Below are 18,853 nucleotides of genomic sequence, written 5' to 3'. Positions count from 1 at the left end.
CATGTAAATAAAGAAAATATCTAAAAAAAAATAAATAAATAAAATAAAGACCTCTGGGATTACAGGCATCTACTAATCATACCCTGATTTTAACTTACACAAACCTCCAAACAAGACAGTTTAGAATTTTTTTTTTTACTCATGGACAGCCTAAAACTGGTTCTTTTGTAATTTTAAATATGTAATTAGTAATTGCAGGAGGCAAAACAAACTCTAAGTGTGGGGAAATGAAATGATATTTTTTTCAATGAGAAATCAATATCATATTGGGTATCCTGGTGGCATTTATTGCTGATAATAAAACTTAGGTAATTGTGAGTTTTTCTTGACTAGCTTTCATTTCATTTTAAAAGTGAATAAGCAACCTCTTATACAAACATGGTATTTCAGAAAATGGCTTTTTGGCTAAGAAACTGAATCCATGGGTCCAATGTATTGATGTTTTTCTGAGGACACTAAGTGGTGCTTTCATTTGGGGGATCAGTCTTTGCTCTGATGTCTACTGTAGCACATGGAGAGGAGACTCAGGTTAATTCCACTGTTGACTTTATCCAGCATGGTCAGACAGAAAATATAGGTGTTTCTCTTCTGGTGTATGCTGCCACAGACAGAGAAGCTCTTTGCAATTCTTTCCTCCACTTTTCCTTTCCCAGGAATTATCATTTTTTTCTTTTTGTTAGATATTTTCTTTATTTACATGTCAAATGATATTTCCTTTCCCAGTTTCCCCTCTGACAAAAAAGAAAAAATCAAAAAAAGAAAAAAAAGAAAATAACAAAAACCCTGTTCCCTCCCCCCTCCCCTGCTCACCAACCCACCCTCTCCTGCTTCCTGGCCCTGGCATTCCCCTACACTGGGGCCTAGAACATTCACAGGACCAAGGGCCTCTCCTCCATAGATGATCAACTAGGCCATCCTCTGCTATACATATGCAGCTGGAGCCATGAGTCCCACCATGTATACTCTTTGATTGGTGGTTTAGTCCCTGAGAGCTCTGAGGGTACTAGTTAGTTCATATTGTTGTTCGTCCTTGGGTCCTTTCTCTAGCTCCATCACTGGGGACCCTGTGCTCAGTCCAATGGATGGCTATGAGCCTCTACTTTTGTATTAGTTGGGTACTGTCAGAACTTCTCATGAGACAACTGTATCAGGCTTCTGTCAGCCAGCATATGCTGGCATCCACAATAGTGTCTGGGTTTGATGATTGAATAAGGAAAGGATTCCCAGGTGAAACAGTCTCTGGATTGTCCTTCAGTCTCTGCTCCATAGTTTGTCTCTGTAACTCCTTAGATGGGTATTTTATTCCCCCTTTTAAGAAGGAACAAAGTATCCACACTTTGGTCTTTCTTCTTCTTGAGTTTCTTGTGGTTTGTGGATTGTATTTTGGGTATTCCGAACTCCTGGGCTAATATCCACTTATCAGAGACTGCATACCATGTGTGTTCTTTTGTGACTGGGTTACCTCACTCAGGATGATATTCTCCAGATCCATCCATCTCCCTAAGAATTTTATAAATTCATTGTTTTTAATAGCTGAGTAGTACTCCATTGTATAGATCTACCACAATTTCTGTATCCACTCCTCTGTTGAGGGACATCTGGGTTGTTTCCACTTACTGGCTATTATAAATAAGGCTGCTATGAACATAGTGGAGAATGTGTCCTTATTACATGTTGGAGCATCTTCTGGGTATATGCCAAGGAGTTGTATAGTTGGTCCTCAGGTAGTAATAAGTATTATGTCCCATTTTTGAAGGAACCGCCAAACTGATTTTCAGACTGGTTGTACTAGCTTGCACTATCCAATATATACAAAGAACTCAAGAAGTTAGGCTCCAGAGAACCAAATAACCCTATTAAAAAATGGGGTATAGAGCTAAACAAAGAATTCTCAACTGAGGAATACTGAATGGCTGAGAAGCACCTAAAGAAATGTTTAACATCCTTAGTCATCAGGGAAATGCAAATCAAAACAACCCTGAGATTCTACCTCACACCAGTCAGAATGGCTAAGATCAAAAACTCAGGTGACAGCAGATGATGTCGAGGTTGTGGAAAAAGAGGAACACACCCAAGAATTATCTTTATCCCATGGGTAATTAGCCAGTGTGAAAAAGAAAAAAAAAAATTGTTCCAGTGAGGAAGAGAAAATTGTGAGACAATCACAATACTTGTGGTTGCTGTTCAAACCAACAAACAACCAGAAAACAAACAAGCAAACTGAATAGCATTTCCATCTATATTTTCTTGTTTACATGGTGGAGCAAAAATGGATCAAACAAGCATAGATTTGTGGTAACAGAGACGGTGCTTTTGTACAATATAACGCATACTGTGTATCAAAGAAATATTTGTACCACTTCTCTGAAGTTGACATTGGAATGACATTGTAATCCTGGCCATCTGTCTTCCTCCTGTAGACATGGATGAGTGTGCGGTGGTGAACGGAGGCTGCCAGCAGCGCTGTATTAACACTCTGGGCACCTTCCACTGTGAGTGTGACACAGGATACAGACGCCATGCTGATGAACGTACCTGCATAAGTGAGTAAATATTAGAGCCAGCTTGAAGCCATTTTCAATGAAAATCGACCTGCCCACACAAGGGGCAGAGGAGAAAGATTTCTCTATTGTAAAAAAATATCTATAGAAGCTGATGGCATTTGAGTTCAATTCCACATTGTAGGATATAAAAGGCATTTTGCTTTTTAAAAGATAGTCAAAGTTGGAGAAGGAAATGCAGAAATTAATGTTTGAAAGCATAACTTGATTTTCCAAATATATGATTACTTTTATAGTGTATAATTTTGGGCATATTTGGAAAATTATAAATTTGTTACTTATTACTTACACAACAAGTATGATACCAAACTGAAATGATGGGAAACTCTAAACCATGATAATTGCTAGCTGTGGTGTTCTCATGTAGAACTGTAGTCAAAAATAAATTCAACACAAAAGCTCAGTCATTCACAAAATTATAATAAATTATATGCCAAAGAAGTTGAAGTTACTTAAGAGTACACATATTAAATATAGATTACAGAATATTTATCCTGCAACAAAATGTGCTTAAATGAAATTTAGGAACAATAAAATGATCATTCATCTCTTTGTTTACATGATTTCAAATTCATAGATTTCCTAAAATAAATAAATAATACTTTTGTAAGTGAAAAGAAGTAGTTTTAAAACCCATCTTCCTGTGTGAGTATCAATATTTCTGTTTTTCACTGAAATCATTTGAGTAAAACTGTTTTTATTTTTCACCAAGCATTGATCCTCACCTAACATGATACTTTCCAGGTTTACCTCAGGTCCCTGTTTAAAATAATCATTATATTAACATAGCACCTGGGACAGGACAATTTATTGACTTTCTTTTTTCATATAAGTTCTATTGACCATGTCATTCTTACATAATTGTTATATGTGGCATATAATGTACTTTATATGCTACTCTATGTAGTTTATATTGTGAAGCGTGGAGTATAAATCACCATTGTCAATTAGTGTACTAGTGTCCATATATGCATTTTGCTGCTGCTGGCATGTCTGAGAGGAGGCCCAGGCAAAAGTGCAAAGGTGCTGTATCCCTTACTCGGATGCTGATCCAACAAAGCAGGGTTTGAAAGTGTAAGAGGATAAACAGATTGGGAAAAGGAGATCTTTTTCAAAGTCAACTGAAGATGCAAATAGAAATCAGACCCTAATAACCAGGATCTCAGATCAGCATGATGGTAGTAGGCACAGAAAATACACATGATAGGATGGTGACCACAGCACATTTATTTAATGGAGGCTTCCTCTCTCTTTTTTGGGGGGAGTGGGGCATGGTCAATTAGCAATTCTAGGTCATGTGCTACTAACATCTCTTTAAAACACTGCTCAAAGTTTCAAGTGACAGCTGGGCAGGAGCAGCATGAAAGTCAGATATGCAAATGAGAAATTTGTTGGGAAAGGACAAGCTAAGCTGGTGAAATATTTTATCTAATGTAAAATTATTTTTTTGGATTAGTGGTTTATTTGAATCTGAAAGAGAAGGTCATTTTAGAAAGGGAGAAATAAACAGCAAACATTGCCGACTTTAGGCTGTGGCTACAATTAGTTCACTAAACTCTTAGCAGTCATTAGGTACTCCAACAAGCCACTCTTCTCTTCTTTGCCATCCTGGTTATTGTGTTAATGACATTTGGTCAAACTGAGTGTCTATTCAATTGGGAAATTATGGTTTACCCTATCCATTTCTAGTCCTTAAATTGCATATTCCTGAAGTCACTATGACAGTGGCTTAATTTCTGCTCTATATGTGCATCTTTCTATTCAGAAATCCAGCATTGTATACATAGCAGTTTTATTTCATACAACTAGCAAATGAACTTAACTCATGTGAAATGTAAACTCTGTGGCCACACAGGTCAGGACTCCAACCCTCGGTTGGCATCTACAGTAGCTGCTGGGCAGACATACTTGGCTGTGATGATGGTTTTTGATAGCTTTGCTTAGCACATATAAGGAAATTTGGTCACAGGAAGACTTTCGGAAAGTTCTCTGACAGCACAGTCATGTCAACCATGAGAAAGATTCAGGAAGACTCACTTTGAAAGTGCTTTGCGTTTAAAGGTTGAGATAGAACCTTCAGGACAACCTTATATTGTCCTTACATAGACAAAAAGAAGCCTGTATAGAAGGGGCCCACAATGTGCTTGGGACTAGACTTTAGGAAGCTAATTTTCCTTAATACAGGAAGTTTATATTGGCTCATTTCCAATTTAGGAGCAAGTTCTTGTAATATAGCCAAAGCTGGCCTTGAACTTACAACCCCCCCTTTCCTGAGCCACTTAAGGGCTTATGCTACTTACTAATGTGATCCTACTAGTCCCAGTTTCTTTTGAGACTTTTATCTGGTAGAAGACTGAGTGATGTCTGAGATTGTAGCAGACATTTGTCGTAAAACTCAAAGACTCATAGAAAAGATGACAGCAATATTACCATTGGAACTTGGTGACTTCAGTGTAGTTGAACTTCCTTCCTTTACTTTACTATGTTTATGCTGCCCCGTCACACATCTGCTGTAAAACATCTGTGCTGTGGTAAGGATGCTGACCCCACATGGAGCTGCAGGTGCTTATTTCCAGAAAAGGACCTCATCTATTAAGAGCATTGCTTTGTCATCATATATACATACAGGCCGACACTGCGCATCAGCCTCTGTCAGAATCACAAGGTCACACAGAAATGTATAAAGAGAGACTATGACAGCCTGCAAAGGTAACAGGAAGTGGCAGGTATCAACTACTTGGCTCCCATAAAGGCTTGTTTGGAGTGCTGAGAAAATACAATATGTAGCTTCAGTGAGCAGTTGGTTGTCAACGTTGAGCAAGGTATTAATTTCCCTGAAATTCTTCTATGTGTTTATTTATGATACCCCCAAAATATCCTAGATATATTTCCTTAGTTGATGACATTTCTTTAAAAGTATATATGAAGGAGAAATGTGATGTTATGTCATGGTGCTGTCTTATTAACTTAACTTTCATCTATAAGAAGTAAAGTTGGTCGGTGATCTCTTCTACATTTGATCTATGTGATAAGATTCCAGGGCAGGAAGGTGGCTTAGTCACCACAATGCTTGCCTCATAAAGATGAGAATGGGAGTTTAATCACCAGAACACATTTAAAAAAAATCTGCATTCTAGTGATGCATGCTTGTCACTCACATCTGGGTGCTGAGGATATGGGATAATGCTTGGGACTGACTGGCCAATGAGAGACCCTGCCTGAAAGAAGACGGACAGAGTCCCTGTGGATAATGCCAGAGGTTTCCCTTTGGCCTTCACAAACACATGCACACAAATGAACATCAACTTCCATACACCTATATAAACTTAAACACACACACACACACACACACACACACACACACACACACACATACACACACACACACACACACACAGAGAGAGAGAAAGAGAGAGAGAGAGAGAGCTCCTGACAACCTTAAGTACTTTCCTCTGAACTGAGGACATAGCTCATCCTCACGTCTGTCTGCAAACTCCACTTAGTGTGTTTCCCGTTAAATGTCATCCATTTGTTAAACTTTCTCTGTAATTCTAGCCAAAGGCATTCTCCCAAATGTCATGTTATTCATGTATTTAAGAGTAAATCATAACACACATATGTTTTGTTATATGTATATAGTTAACATTCTTCTATACATATACAAGCATCTGGACTTTCAGGTTAGACAAAGAGCAGCAATAGTGTCCTGTCCAATCCAAGATGTGTCTTTTACATTCTCTTCTTGGTCTTTTATACTGTTGACCACTATTTTTTTCTGAATCTCCCCTCGGCTTCTTGGCAGTTTGCTGCCCTTGCTCAGTACTGTGCTACACTGGTGAGCAGAGTTCTGACATTATGTAACCAGCACCTTCGTTTGTTCATTCATTCCTTCCTTTGTTCCTTCCTTCCTTATTTCTTTTCTTTCTTCCTTCATTAGTGTCTCCTTTAGCCTACATCTATTGTTTCTACTTTCATGAAAAGGAAATTACTCTGAGCTACTTAGAGTACAATCTCACCAACTCTCCAGAATAGTTTCAGCATTTAATACCAAATAATAAATGATATTATAGTTTCAACTAGAAGGACATACTTCTTAGGGAAAGATATGAACTTTTTCAGGAATGCCAACCTTTGGAACTTTGACAATATTCTCTATTATAAAACATAGCATTTCTTTGTATGTTTTAGTTGGCTCTTATTATTGACAGATATATAATGAAACCTAAATGATAATAAGGAATGAGAATATTTATTTCTAGTGACTGTCTTTTAATGGATATGGACAGATACCAATGAAAATTACCTAGACTTTTAGTATTTAGTTATGTAGTTTACATTTTTTAGTAACTTGTAAATGTTTGGATATAAGTTGGCATACCACTTAAAAATCTGTCTTGAATTTCCATTTATAATACCAGCCTTGGAAAGATATTCAGTTCAGATATCCATTTATAAGCATGCCCTTCCTCCTCTGGTGTATTTGCTAAAATCAGTCTTCTCACAGAGATGAAATAATTAAGTCACGAAAAACTTAAATTTCCCATAGATCCCTTTCTCTCCTTTGCACCTCCAGCATGCAAGCCATTAATATTTCCACTTGTAACAAAAGCAATCACTGGTATCCACACTGAGGCACCTCAGAAGAGTAGATTCTTCATTTTTTCAATCTTCAGAACAGTAATCCCTTCATGCCACTTGCATAGAATAGTTAGTAAACATCTTTCTTTCCTAGCTATTTATTCCCATTGGAAAAGAGTCACAATGTTCTACTGTAAAGTTTTGTATAGCTATCACCTTATACTTCAATCAGAAATATTTATATGTCACTGCTATATTTTAATTAATTATGAATATGTTGACATTGGGTATCAGAGATCATTTATATGCACAACTAAGAACCTTAAAAAGTGGTATCCTTAATCAGTCTCTTAGTTTAAGCATCCTTACATGAGCTTTTTGTAAGTTCTATATTTCTAGATAATGCTAAATTTTTAAAAAGTTGAAAATGAGAAAACCATTGGGTATGCTGGCATTTGTACAAAGGACTCTCTTGTGTATGTCTCAGCTCTTTGATCAAGGATGTCTAGGCTTTATTTCCTGTGAAGAGTAGAAGCTTCTAACCAATGCAGAAAGATTGCTTTCATATTGGAGAAGGAGCTTAAAGACTTCATTGTAACTACCTTTCAATTAGCTGCATTATTTATGAAGAGAAATTAGAAACAGAATTCATTTCAGATGACAGCTGATGTGTTGAACAGGTCTATGTCAGGTTAAAAAACTTGTTTAGTTTGTCAGATTGATGGCAATTCTCCATCATTATCAAATTCATTACCCTTGCCATATTAAGCACTTTTATGTGGTGGGCGCTAAATTTAGTCCTTGAAAGCTGAATTTATGGAATGTTTTCCCTCTGCCTCCTCATTCCATTGTATGATCTTTGGGGAAAAAAAAGAACAAGAATTTCTCAAGTTTTCATTCAGTGTTGAGTATTAAGGTACATTCAGTAGCTTTTGTCCACTCAAGTATCAGGAACACACTGAGAATATTTCCTCATTTTTCTACAGTTTTTTCCTCAGACTTTGGACTTAGAGAGGGAAGGCTGACAGTTTTGAGAGTCTGAGGTCTCAGTTCTTGGAACACTGTAGAAGAGCTGTGTGGTCTCAAGGCACTTCATTTGTCCCTCTGATATGCAGAATTTGTGTCACCTCTGTATCATCCATTTTATCTCTATCTAATAATATTAGAAAACTATTCACAAAAACAATACATATTACACATGAACATGTCTCTCATAAAAGATATATTTAATCCACAAAAAAGGATGCCTACAGAGTATGGATGGGACCCAGTACAGGCTCTGGAGCTAGAAGTGAACAAAGAGGAAAGGTTCTTTAAGGACCGTGGAGTGAAGAAAAATTTCTATGAAAAGCAACAAGAGAATCTCTAGTTTCTGTGCCCTCAGTTAGAACAGAAAGGATCATATACACATGCACGGGAGCATGAAAACACACACACACAGACACACAGACACACACACACAGACACACACACACAGACACACACACACATACACACACACATACACACACATACACACACATACACACACACATACACACATACACAACACATACATACACATACACACACATACACACACATACACACACATACACACACATATACACACACAGACACACACATACGTATATACACACATACACACACATACACACACATACACACACATACACACACACACATGAACATATTCTCTCACACACAAACACACACATACATACACACATACATGCATAAACACGAGAACATATGCACATACTTTCTCCCATAGATATAAGCAGCAAATAGTGAAATGTATCCATTCATGGCAAATGCATTATCTCCTTTCTCTCTGAGGAGAAGCTGTCTTTACACATCTTAATTTATATTTTGTGCCATTTTTATTCTACTTATGAAATATTTCATATACCCAATGTCAAATTTAAAAACTTAATATAAAGAACAATCAATTTTTCCTATGTTGCCTAGCTGACTTCATAGTTCATTGTGTATCAATCACCATGTAAGATAAACTTTAAAATGAAGACAATAAACTCATAACTGGTACAAAACAGATCACCAGTAAATCATGGCTCAGACCAACGATTTGTAGCTATTATGTGTCTACTCCATCATTTCCCAACAAAGTATGTGTTCAATGGAGAAATGCTGACTGTGAGAGAGTTTTAATTGTGTGTAACTAAAAGTGTAACATGTTAGCTTAACATTCCTCATTTATGAATATGTATCGTGACACTTGGGATTTGAGGGAGAGGTACTTTGGGAAGAATATGTTTTGGGACAGTATCAGTTGCCTTATTTCAGACAAAACTTGTTAACAACTTTACTACAAGGTTATCTTATTTGTAGATTATGTGGTTTGATCTATTTCCTATCTATAAATAGTTCAGTTTATCAGAATGGAGCCTGTGAGAAAAAGTGATGATACAGATAAACTCCTGTGTGTGTGTGTGTATGTGCGTGTGTGCGTGCGCGTTTATTTGTGTTACATGGCAGCAGCACTCAGAATATATTAGCTGGAGATGTTGGGGGGCCATACACATAGGACTAAATACAATAACATGTGGGCAGTCACTGTGCATCTAAATTTGTTTTGATGAGCCATAGCTCTCGCACATACTTTTTGTAGATCTGAGTGGCTGCACTCTGAATGTGTACATGTCTCAAATTTCTGTGTGGAGATAATACCGTCTGAGATTATTGTATCAGGAGCTGGGAATATGGGGATGTGATTAGGCAATCTGGGTAGAGCGTTACTAAATACAATCAATGTCGTTCTGAAGGAGTCTCACTACAGCCTTTCCTGAGGGTATGAAGAGTGGAACCTCAGTTGATACTGACTAGTGCCACCTTGATCTCTGACTTCACACTCTCCAGAATCTTTGTACTGAACAATAGTTCAGTACTTAAAAATACTAGATTGTAGCAGAAGATGCAAACTCAAATTTAGCATCAGAAGAAAAGAGGCTCAGAGTCTCTGGGATGGCATGCTTTACACCCAAGTGCTAATGGTGTTAGCAGTGGGTGGAGAAATTCAGTGATTTTCTATGTAACAAATGAGATTTTTTTTTTTTGGTTTTGGTTTTGGTTTTGTCGAGACAGGGTTTCTCTGTATAGTCTTGGCTGTCCTGGAGCTCACTCTGTAGACCAGGCTGGTCTCGAACTCAGAAATTCACCTACCTCTGCCTCCCAAGTGTTGGGATTAAAGGCATGTGCCACCACTGCCCAGCAACAAATGAGATTCTTAGCTTCGTGTTATTCAGAATTAATCCCATCTAGAAATTTGGGGATATATCTCAGCTTCTGGCTCTTTGCTCAGGGAAAAATGTGCTGTTTTTTAACTAAACTCTACACCTGGGTTTATTCCATCCTGCCCTCCTCCTCATCTTTCTTCATTTTTCTTTCATGAAAATAGGGTTTTTTTTTCATATTATATGTCCTGATTACAATTTCCCATCTCTATTTTTCTTCCAATTCCTCCTTGTCTCCCCTCCCATTTGGATCCACCTCCTTTTGTCTCTCATTAGAAAATAAACAGGCTAGAGAATAGTGATGTGATATGGCATCACAATTGGACAAAACAAACCAGCGGAAGGAAAAGAGTCCAAGAGAAGGCACAAGAACTAATCTCACTCATTCACATGCTCAGGAACCCCATAAAACACTCAACTAGAAGCTATAAAATATACAAAGCAAGCCTAGTACAGATGCATGAAGGCTTTATGCATGCTTTTTCGGGCTCTAGAAGTTCATATGAGCTGTGATCATACTGATGTTAGGGGCCTTGTTTCTCGGTGCCCTCCACCCAATCTGGGCCTTCCATTAGAGGGGGGCATTTACTGAGCCTTGAAGGGAGGAGCTGATTGAGACATCCCATTTAAAGCTGAGTGTTCCAACATCTCTGTTCAATATCTGGCTGTGTGGGCCTCTGTATTCTCATCTGCTGTAAGTGGGATGATGGCTGAGCAAGGCCCTGATCTATAAATATAAAAGAATGTCAACAGGGTCATTTTATCATTGAGATTTTTTTTTGAATGGTAGTATTTGGTGTTACAGTAGGTTCCTGCACTATCTAGTCTCAGGTTCTTGGTTACCCAAGCTGTGTTGGGAAAGTGTTCCATCTCATGGAATGGGCCTTAAGTCAAATCACTAATTGCCTAGTTACTCCCACAAACTTTGTACTACTATTGCCCTAGCACATCTTGCAAGCAGGATACCATTGTAGATTAAAAGGATTGTGGCTGTTTTAGTGTTTATTTTCCTCTTTGGCAGCATGCAGAGTACCCTCTTGAACCAAAGATGCTAGAATATAGAGGAAAAGGCTTTATGTAGACATCAGCTTGACATCTCCAAGTTCAATGAACTGTGTAGGTGTTGTCTTCAGCAATGGTTACATTGCTGTCAGTTTGTGGAGAGAAATCTGTCATTTTGGCAACATCCTGGGTTGTTTGGCGGTTCCTGTGGGAAAACTTTGACTAACAGCTCAATTGCATGTATCCCAATCTCACTACTGGAAGCTTCACAGAGTTAGAAAAGATGACCAGTTAGGGTTGTTTATTATTTAAATAACCTTCATATAAGTTAGACATTTAGAAAGATATGTGCAAAAGACTGCTACTGTGTTAGGCTCTATACTACCCCTCAAATGGCCCTTAAATTTAGCTCTCTTCCGCTGTTTTCTCTTCCTCATCCCCTTCCTTCCCGTTGTCCACTTGATCCTCCAGATCCTGCCACCCCATCATTCCATAACTATCTATTTTATTTCCCTCTCCTAACGGGATTCATCCTCCCTTACACCACACCTAACGTCTGTGGTTCTCAGATTGTAGTTTTGTCATCATTGACTTCATAGCTAATCTCCACCTATAAATGAATGCATAGCATATTTGCCTTTCCGGTTGTGGGATTCTTCACGCCAGATGATTTATTCTTGTTCTTTCCATTTACTTCTGAATTTCATGATTTCATTTTTTAAATAGGTGAAATTCCATAGTGTAAATGTCCCACATTTTCTTTGTTTATTCTTCCATTGAGGGACATCTAGGCTATTTCCCATTTCTGACTATTGTGAATAGAGCAGCCATGATTATGGTTGAACCAGTGTCTCTGTGGTAGGATAGATCATGACTTAGGTATCCAAGAATGGTGTGGCTGGATCTTGAGGTAGACCAACTCCCATATTTCTGAGGAATCACCCTATTGATTTCCATAGTGACTGTACAATTTGGCTGTGCCACAAATAATAAAAGAGTGTCTCCCTTGCTCCACATCCCCATCAGCATGAGCTCACACCTGTGTTATTAATCTTAGCCAATCTGACAGGTGTAAGATGAAATCTCAAAGTAGTTTTGCCTTTAAAAAAACTCACACCTTTCTTCCTTACACCTAGCTTTTTTCTCTCCACAGAGAAGCAGAACCTCTCTCTGCATGGAGATTCTGGCAAGATTACTGAAAAATTACCCAGAATCAAATCAGAGAGTACTTTCCTCTTATTTTGCATCTCAGAGGTCTTGGTCCTTGTCCACATACCTTTCCTGTGTCTCACAAATTCCTCTTGGTTCTCCTCTATCTCCATGATAATTCAAAACATCTTCCTTGAATTCTCTGATCTCTGACCTCCCCCTAATGTCCTGATAAGATTCAAAGTGCTACCTTGGACTCCTTCCTATTCCCTCCTGTGTAATATTTTCACTTATGATGTTTTACTTTCTACAGCTAGCTAGAAGACTGTGGTACCCAAAATAGCACCTTTTTTCAGGTGGCTCCTTGCTCACTTTGAGCCACATGTGAATGCAATGCTTAATCCCCACCCAGTGTATATCATTCTGCATTGTGAAGCCTGGTAGCTCTAAAATTGACTTTCCTCCTTTTAAGCAAACATACTGTGTCAGCAAATCCCCATTGTAAGGTAATCCCACAAATAAAGCCACCCACAACTCCCATCTCTAGGGCACCACACACCCACATCCCACTCTCTCTTCCACAATCCTATCTATGGATCAGCCTCACTATGAGTGCTTTTGATAATGTCTATATAAGCTCTGGCATAATGGTTATTACAGTGGACTCTTCCTTTATTGGATTTTTTTTCATGCAATGTATTCTGATTGTAGTTTCCTTTTCCTGAACATCTTCTAAATCGTTTCCATTTTTCTATCCACCCAAATCCATACTCTTTCTCTCTCTTTCTCATTAGAATACAAATAGGTATCTAAGAAATTGAAATAAAACAAACAAACAAATCAGCATATGGTAAAGCAAACAGAAGAGTCAATGAAAAAGCACAAGAAAACACACAGATGCAGACATACATGTTTGCAAAGAAAATCTATAAATATTGGAAATTGGAAACCATAATATATAAGCAAAAGATATGTATATATTATACCCAGCCAAAACATTGTGAGACAAAACAAGCATCCACAAAAAATACCACTGACTTCAGTTTATTTCAGCAGTTTACTCCTGGGCATGGATTTGGCCTTAAATGTGATATTTTTACCCAATGAGATACATTGGAGAAAATGAATTATTCCTTTGAGAGTGACTATCTGTTGGAGATAGCTTCTAGGTTAGGAATGGGGGCTTGTTCATACTTCCTATCTCAACACTAGAGTCCCATCTGCCTTAGATTCACAGAGACTGTGGCAGTTGAACTGGTAACAAAAGCATCATGCTTTTTGTAATCTGGTATGTTAAATACTGATTTTTAATTGTTTTGTTTGTGTGTGTGTGTGTGTGTGTGTGTGTGTGTTATGTTTGTGTGAATTCTTTCCTGTATGGTCATGTTTGTAAGCCAGAAGTCCACATAAAGTTTCCTCTTCAACTGTTCTCCATGTTATTTTATGGCTGGTTTTCTTGCTGAACCTGAAGTATTGAGTTTAGGCTAGAGTAACTGCAGAGTGAGTTCTCAGGATCTACCTGTCTCTTCCCTCAGTACCAGGGTTTCAGGTACAAATGTCACACTTGACAATATGTGGTGCTGAGAGCTGAAGTCAGAACCTTGAGCTTATAAACCAAGTTATTTACTCATCAGGATATCTTTCCAATTCTCATAGTAATACTTTGGAAATATGATTTCAAAATTGTTAAAACCCATATTTTTTCTTTGTAGCACTCAGAACTGACCTCTAAGCCCTGCTGTGGGTTAGTGAGTTTCAGGTTTTGACTTCTGGGTATAGCAACTTCACCTGACATTTCTATTTCATGCTCTGTCATTACACACACGAACTTCTCAAATCTCACAGTGTTCATCAGCTTCCAATTCCATACACCCAATGCAACGTTACTTGTTCCTCAATGCCTTTCTCTTCACATCCACCTCATTTTACCTAATTTCTTTTAATATTCAGTTTGAAATCACTTTTCCTGAGAAGGCTTCCTAGACTTACATCCCTATTCATTTAAAAAATGAACTGGCAGCCTCGAGAGCTTTAAATATTTCTTTGGATAAAAAAGCTCTTCCAGTAGATGAAATCTATAGTTCAGCTCCAAATAAGAGAGCCATGACATGGGGGGCTACACTTGGGTTACATCCTGATAAGGATACCAGCCATAGAGACATGAACATGCAGGAGGAAGGGAGGATGGGCCTAGTAATACCATTTTCCTGCATGTTGGCTAATGGTAGAACTATTAGTTTGGTCCTGTATGTCTGGAGTTCCCTGGTCACTTGTGTGTACAAAACAAGCCAGGAATGTTGGCTCATGTTAAGGAAAGTATCTGGCCATAATTCTGTAAAGATGAACTGAGGTTTAGTTATAATTTCAGAAACATAAGATCTTTGAAATACCACTTTATATGATCACACACAACCAAGGTACAATTCTAACACAGGGAAGCTGGAGAGATGGATCAGTGTTTACTGCTATGTAGAAGACCGGAGTTCAGTTTCCAGCACCCATGTCAGATGGCTCACATCCACCCGTAACTCCATTTCTGCAGACCTGATGCCCTCGTCTGGCCTCCCTAGGGACTGGCACACAATAAATGAAAATTAAAATAAGAAATGTTTAAGAACTCTGTCACAGAAGCTCCCACAGAATGTGACAACGGCTTCATCTTGCCTGTGTCTTATATTAGATTTACGTTGCTTTCAATCTCAGCAGTCATGATGGAGGCAAAGTGTTTTATCTAGTGTCACTGCATGACATCAGTGTTCAAAATATAAAAGAATATTCCTGCAAAAGTGTTTGCTTTATTTGGAAATGGACATTTTCTCTGTCTTGTGATCTTTTCTTAATTAGATTTAAAAAGTTTATGATGCTTGGCTTTGGCTCCACCAAAACCGAGAAAAAAACATTGAATTCTTAATTAAAGTGACTCTACTTAACCCATATTCTTAATTTAGAATTTTAATTCAGATATCTTTCTGCAATGACTATTCTTGTATTTTTCTCTGTGTTCAAACCTTATTTCTGGTAATTATAGATTTTTTCTTTTACTTGCTATGTATAGTGCCTCAAGTCCTCTATGTATGTTGATACAAATCTAAATGTGATAAAAATCAATTAAATTCACAACAATCCTTACCATCCAACCTCCTCCTAAAAGTCAGTTAACATCACGGGCAAAATATGAAGCCTTGAGTATACAAAAGGAACATATCTACCTACCAAGTGGATGATTAGCAAATGGATGATTCTACCATTGTCAGTGACAAAGGGAGGCACCATGATAGAAGGGCAAAGATTTTTCTGCATATTGCAAGAGTAGAAAGAATAGCTAGACTTCACAGGGCCTAGAGTGTATATGGCTCATTGATTACTAATGAGAGTTGAGAGCAAAGGATGGTTTGAATTAACTCACATCTCCAAGCAGAACACACAGGAATATTAGGAGTAACTCATGAAACCAACCTTAAATTGATACATATCTCTGAAAGCCAAAGTTGGAAGACCAAGACAACAGTGTTGCCAAACCAGTGCAGAGTTATTTAGGTTGTATTCTGAGCAGTGGATAGAGAGGAAGACAAGAACCACCAAGAACTCTTACATTGAAAGCCCAGCCATGGTAACTTAGCAATCATACAGCAAGACTCACTGCTGATCCAGCCTTCAAGATCATTTGTCTTCTGCTCCTGCAGGCTTACTGAGGAGAGAGATGATATAGGCAATTCCCTGAGAACAGCAGCTTTCTTCAGGGCTCAGCCCTCTGGGCTGATATATTATGGGAAATTGAACAAGCATAGTCCCATAACCCAGCATTCAAGATGTTTAAACAAATACAGAGATTAAAACAATCAAGATTTCTGATAATTGTGCTTAGGCCCAAAATTTTGCTCATGTCCATTAGCATTAATGTTTACTATAGATTAAAATGTTACTTCTAGCTCTCACAATAATCTTTAAAGGCAGATATCATTATCTTTATTTGTTGCATACTGAACTAGGGATACACTAAGTGTAAATATCATAGCTTCAGAGTAAGACTTGTATTACAGCTACATAAATTACCCTTCAAAATAAATACCCTAGAGGAGCAGACTGAACCATGGCTTATATGTTTTGAGATGAATATGGGATATAGATGACAAATGGATATATCTGCAATGTAATTGTGATAAAATTCTTCCTCCCTATATTTTATACTATGGTGATCGAGAGTCTTCATGTCCAGCTTTTGGAATTTAAGGAGATCTTCTGTTCCTATTAGAGGATAAAATTTGGCTTATGACATAGATATCCAATTTTATTTCTGTTTAGGTATAGTATGTTAACCTTCTAATTGGCCAGTTATCCAAATCAATTCTGCTAATGTGGGACATACAGAATAGGTCCTTGGGGTTAGGCTAAGTTGTTGGATATAGTTGTGTTTAAACAAACGGAAAGAAACGTCTACAATGAGTGAGGTGTTTGGATTTTATTGTGAAGGCTTTTTAAGGAAGAAAATGACAGTAAAGTATTCATAGTGGTGCACGTGGCAAATGGGTTAAGTATAGGCAGAACTAAAGAGCCTGGTAAAAATTATTGTATGGATAACTAGTTTACAAATAATGAAGCTGGAGTGATGGTTCTGCTTGCTACACAAATGCAAGGACTTGAGTTTAGGTCCTTAGAACCTATAATAAAAATGAGTCATGTCACCCTATACTTATAATCCCATTGCTGGGAAGTTAGAGACAAGAGGACCCTCAAGGGTTCATGGGCAACAAGTCTAGGTAAAATGGTGAAAATACAGGTCCATTGAGATATCTATTTCAAACAATGTTGTAGTAGATGGTAATTAACAAAGACATCTGATGTCAGTCTCTTTGCACAAATACAGTGCATTGCTACGACCACATACATGTACATTGACACAGAATATGTACACATGCACGGTCTCCAGGTGAACACATGCATGCACACATACACACCTGCATGCATGTGCTGGGCACGTACACACACACATACATACAAAGATTGGACTGGTGAGTGACCTTGGCATTTGGGACTGTGACCTTCATCATGACTCTGAGTGCCAGCAGGTAAAAATCCTTTTTCCCTGTGGGAGCTTAGCAGTATACATTTTATTATACAAAATATCAATATCATAAAGACTAAAAAAATTTTAAATATTTTTGAGATTATAATACAAATAATACTTTTTCCTTTTCCTTTATTCAATTCCTCCCATATAACCCCACTGTTCTTTCAATTTTTAGCCACTTTTTTAATTGTTGTTGACATTTTGGTATTTGCGTTTGTGTGTGTGTGTATGTTCCTAAATTTATAAATACAACCTTTTCAGCCTATAATGTTACTTGTATGTAAGCTTTCAGGGCTGACCATTTAGTATTTGAAAACCAGCTCTCCCCCTTCCACATTAGAGGTTCTATTGCTGTCATCTTTTTCAGCTCTGTAGGCAGCCATGTTGGGGAAACTTCTTGGAAGTAGCTTCTGACATTCTGAGGAGACACAATTTTGCTGCAAACTCCCCTGCAAATTTCTCTGTGTCTTACAACCATTCTGACCCATCTTCCACAATGTAGGTACTGTGTTGTAGAATATCAATTGGAACTGGAATCCTCAATTTTGCATTTTGATTGGTTATGTTCTTCTGTGATGGTCTCTTTTGTCAAATGAGGTTTCCTTGATGAGGGTTGAGAATTGTATTTACCTGTGAGTATAAGGATAAATGTTCAGAATGTACTTGGGTGGAGCATTAGCAGGGAGAATAGAGGAGTACAAGTGAGCTGAAGGGGGAAGCGAGAAAAAAAGAGGGTGTTTTAGTAACACTTCTATTATGGTAAAGAAACATCCTGACTAAGCCAATTCTTATTTAAAAAAAGAAAAAAGCATTTAACTGGGAGCTTGCATACAGTTTCAGAAGTTTAGTCCATTACCATCATGGCTGGGAACACGACTTCACACCCGCAGTCATATTGCTGCAACAATAGCTGAGAGTTGTATCCTGATCTATAAATAGTAGATGAAGCAAGACTGGGCCTGGCTTGGGCTTTGCAAACCTCAAAGCCCACCCTCAGTGACATACTTCCTCCAATAAGGCTATTCATCCAAATTCTTCTAATCCTTTAAAAGAGTTCTACTCCATGATGATTGAGAATTCAAATAGATATGCCTATGGTTACCATTCTTATTCAAACCACCACAAGGGGTATTTAAATCTGACAAGGGAAGGGAGGCAAGTAGAGAAGAAGGATGGAGATGAGTGAAGTAACAGTAAGGATGTCTGAAAAAGTAATAAAAAAATCATACTATTAATTATCT

The 18,853-nt window shown here is 37.9% G+C and overlaps 1 protein-coding gene across 5 annotated transcripts in view; it reads left to right on the top strand.

Moving 5' to 3' along the window:
- The window catches only part of LOC116095049 (EGF-like and EMI domain-containing protein 1), a 599,877-nt gene that overhangs the window by 507,126 nt on the left and 73,898 nt on the right, over nucleotides 1–18,853 (top strand). For all 5 annotated transcript variants that reach the window (XR_004120413.1, XM_031376552.1, XM_031376549.1 and 2 more), the window contains one exon: nucleotides 2,421–2,543. Coding sequence is in view for 4 of the 5 variants with exons in the window: in XM_031376552.1 (XP_031232412.1) it covers nucleotides 2,421–2,543 (123 nt within the window). In the remaining variant the exon portion in view is untranslated. The remainder of the gene's footprint in view (nucleotides 1–2,420; nucleotides 2,544–18,853) is intronic.

The sequence above is a fragment of the Mastomys coucha genome, unplaced genomic scaffold, assembly GCF_008632895.1.
Source record: "Mastomys coucha isolate ucsf_1 unplaced genomic scaffold, UCSF_Mcou_1 pScaffold17, whole genome shotgun sequence".
In the NCBI taxonomy this organism is placed as follows: domain Eukaryota; kingdom Metazoa; phylum Chordata; class Mammalia; order Rodentia; family Muridae; genus Mastomys; species Mastomys coucha.
Note: the sequence above shows the minus strand (reverse complement) of the source record. Positions and strands in the feature narration are given on the sequence as shown.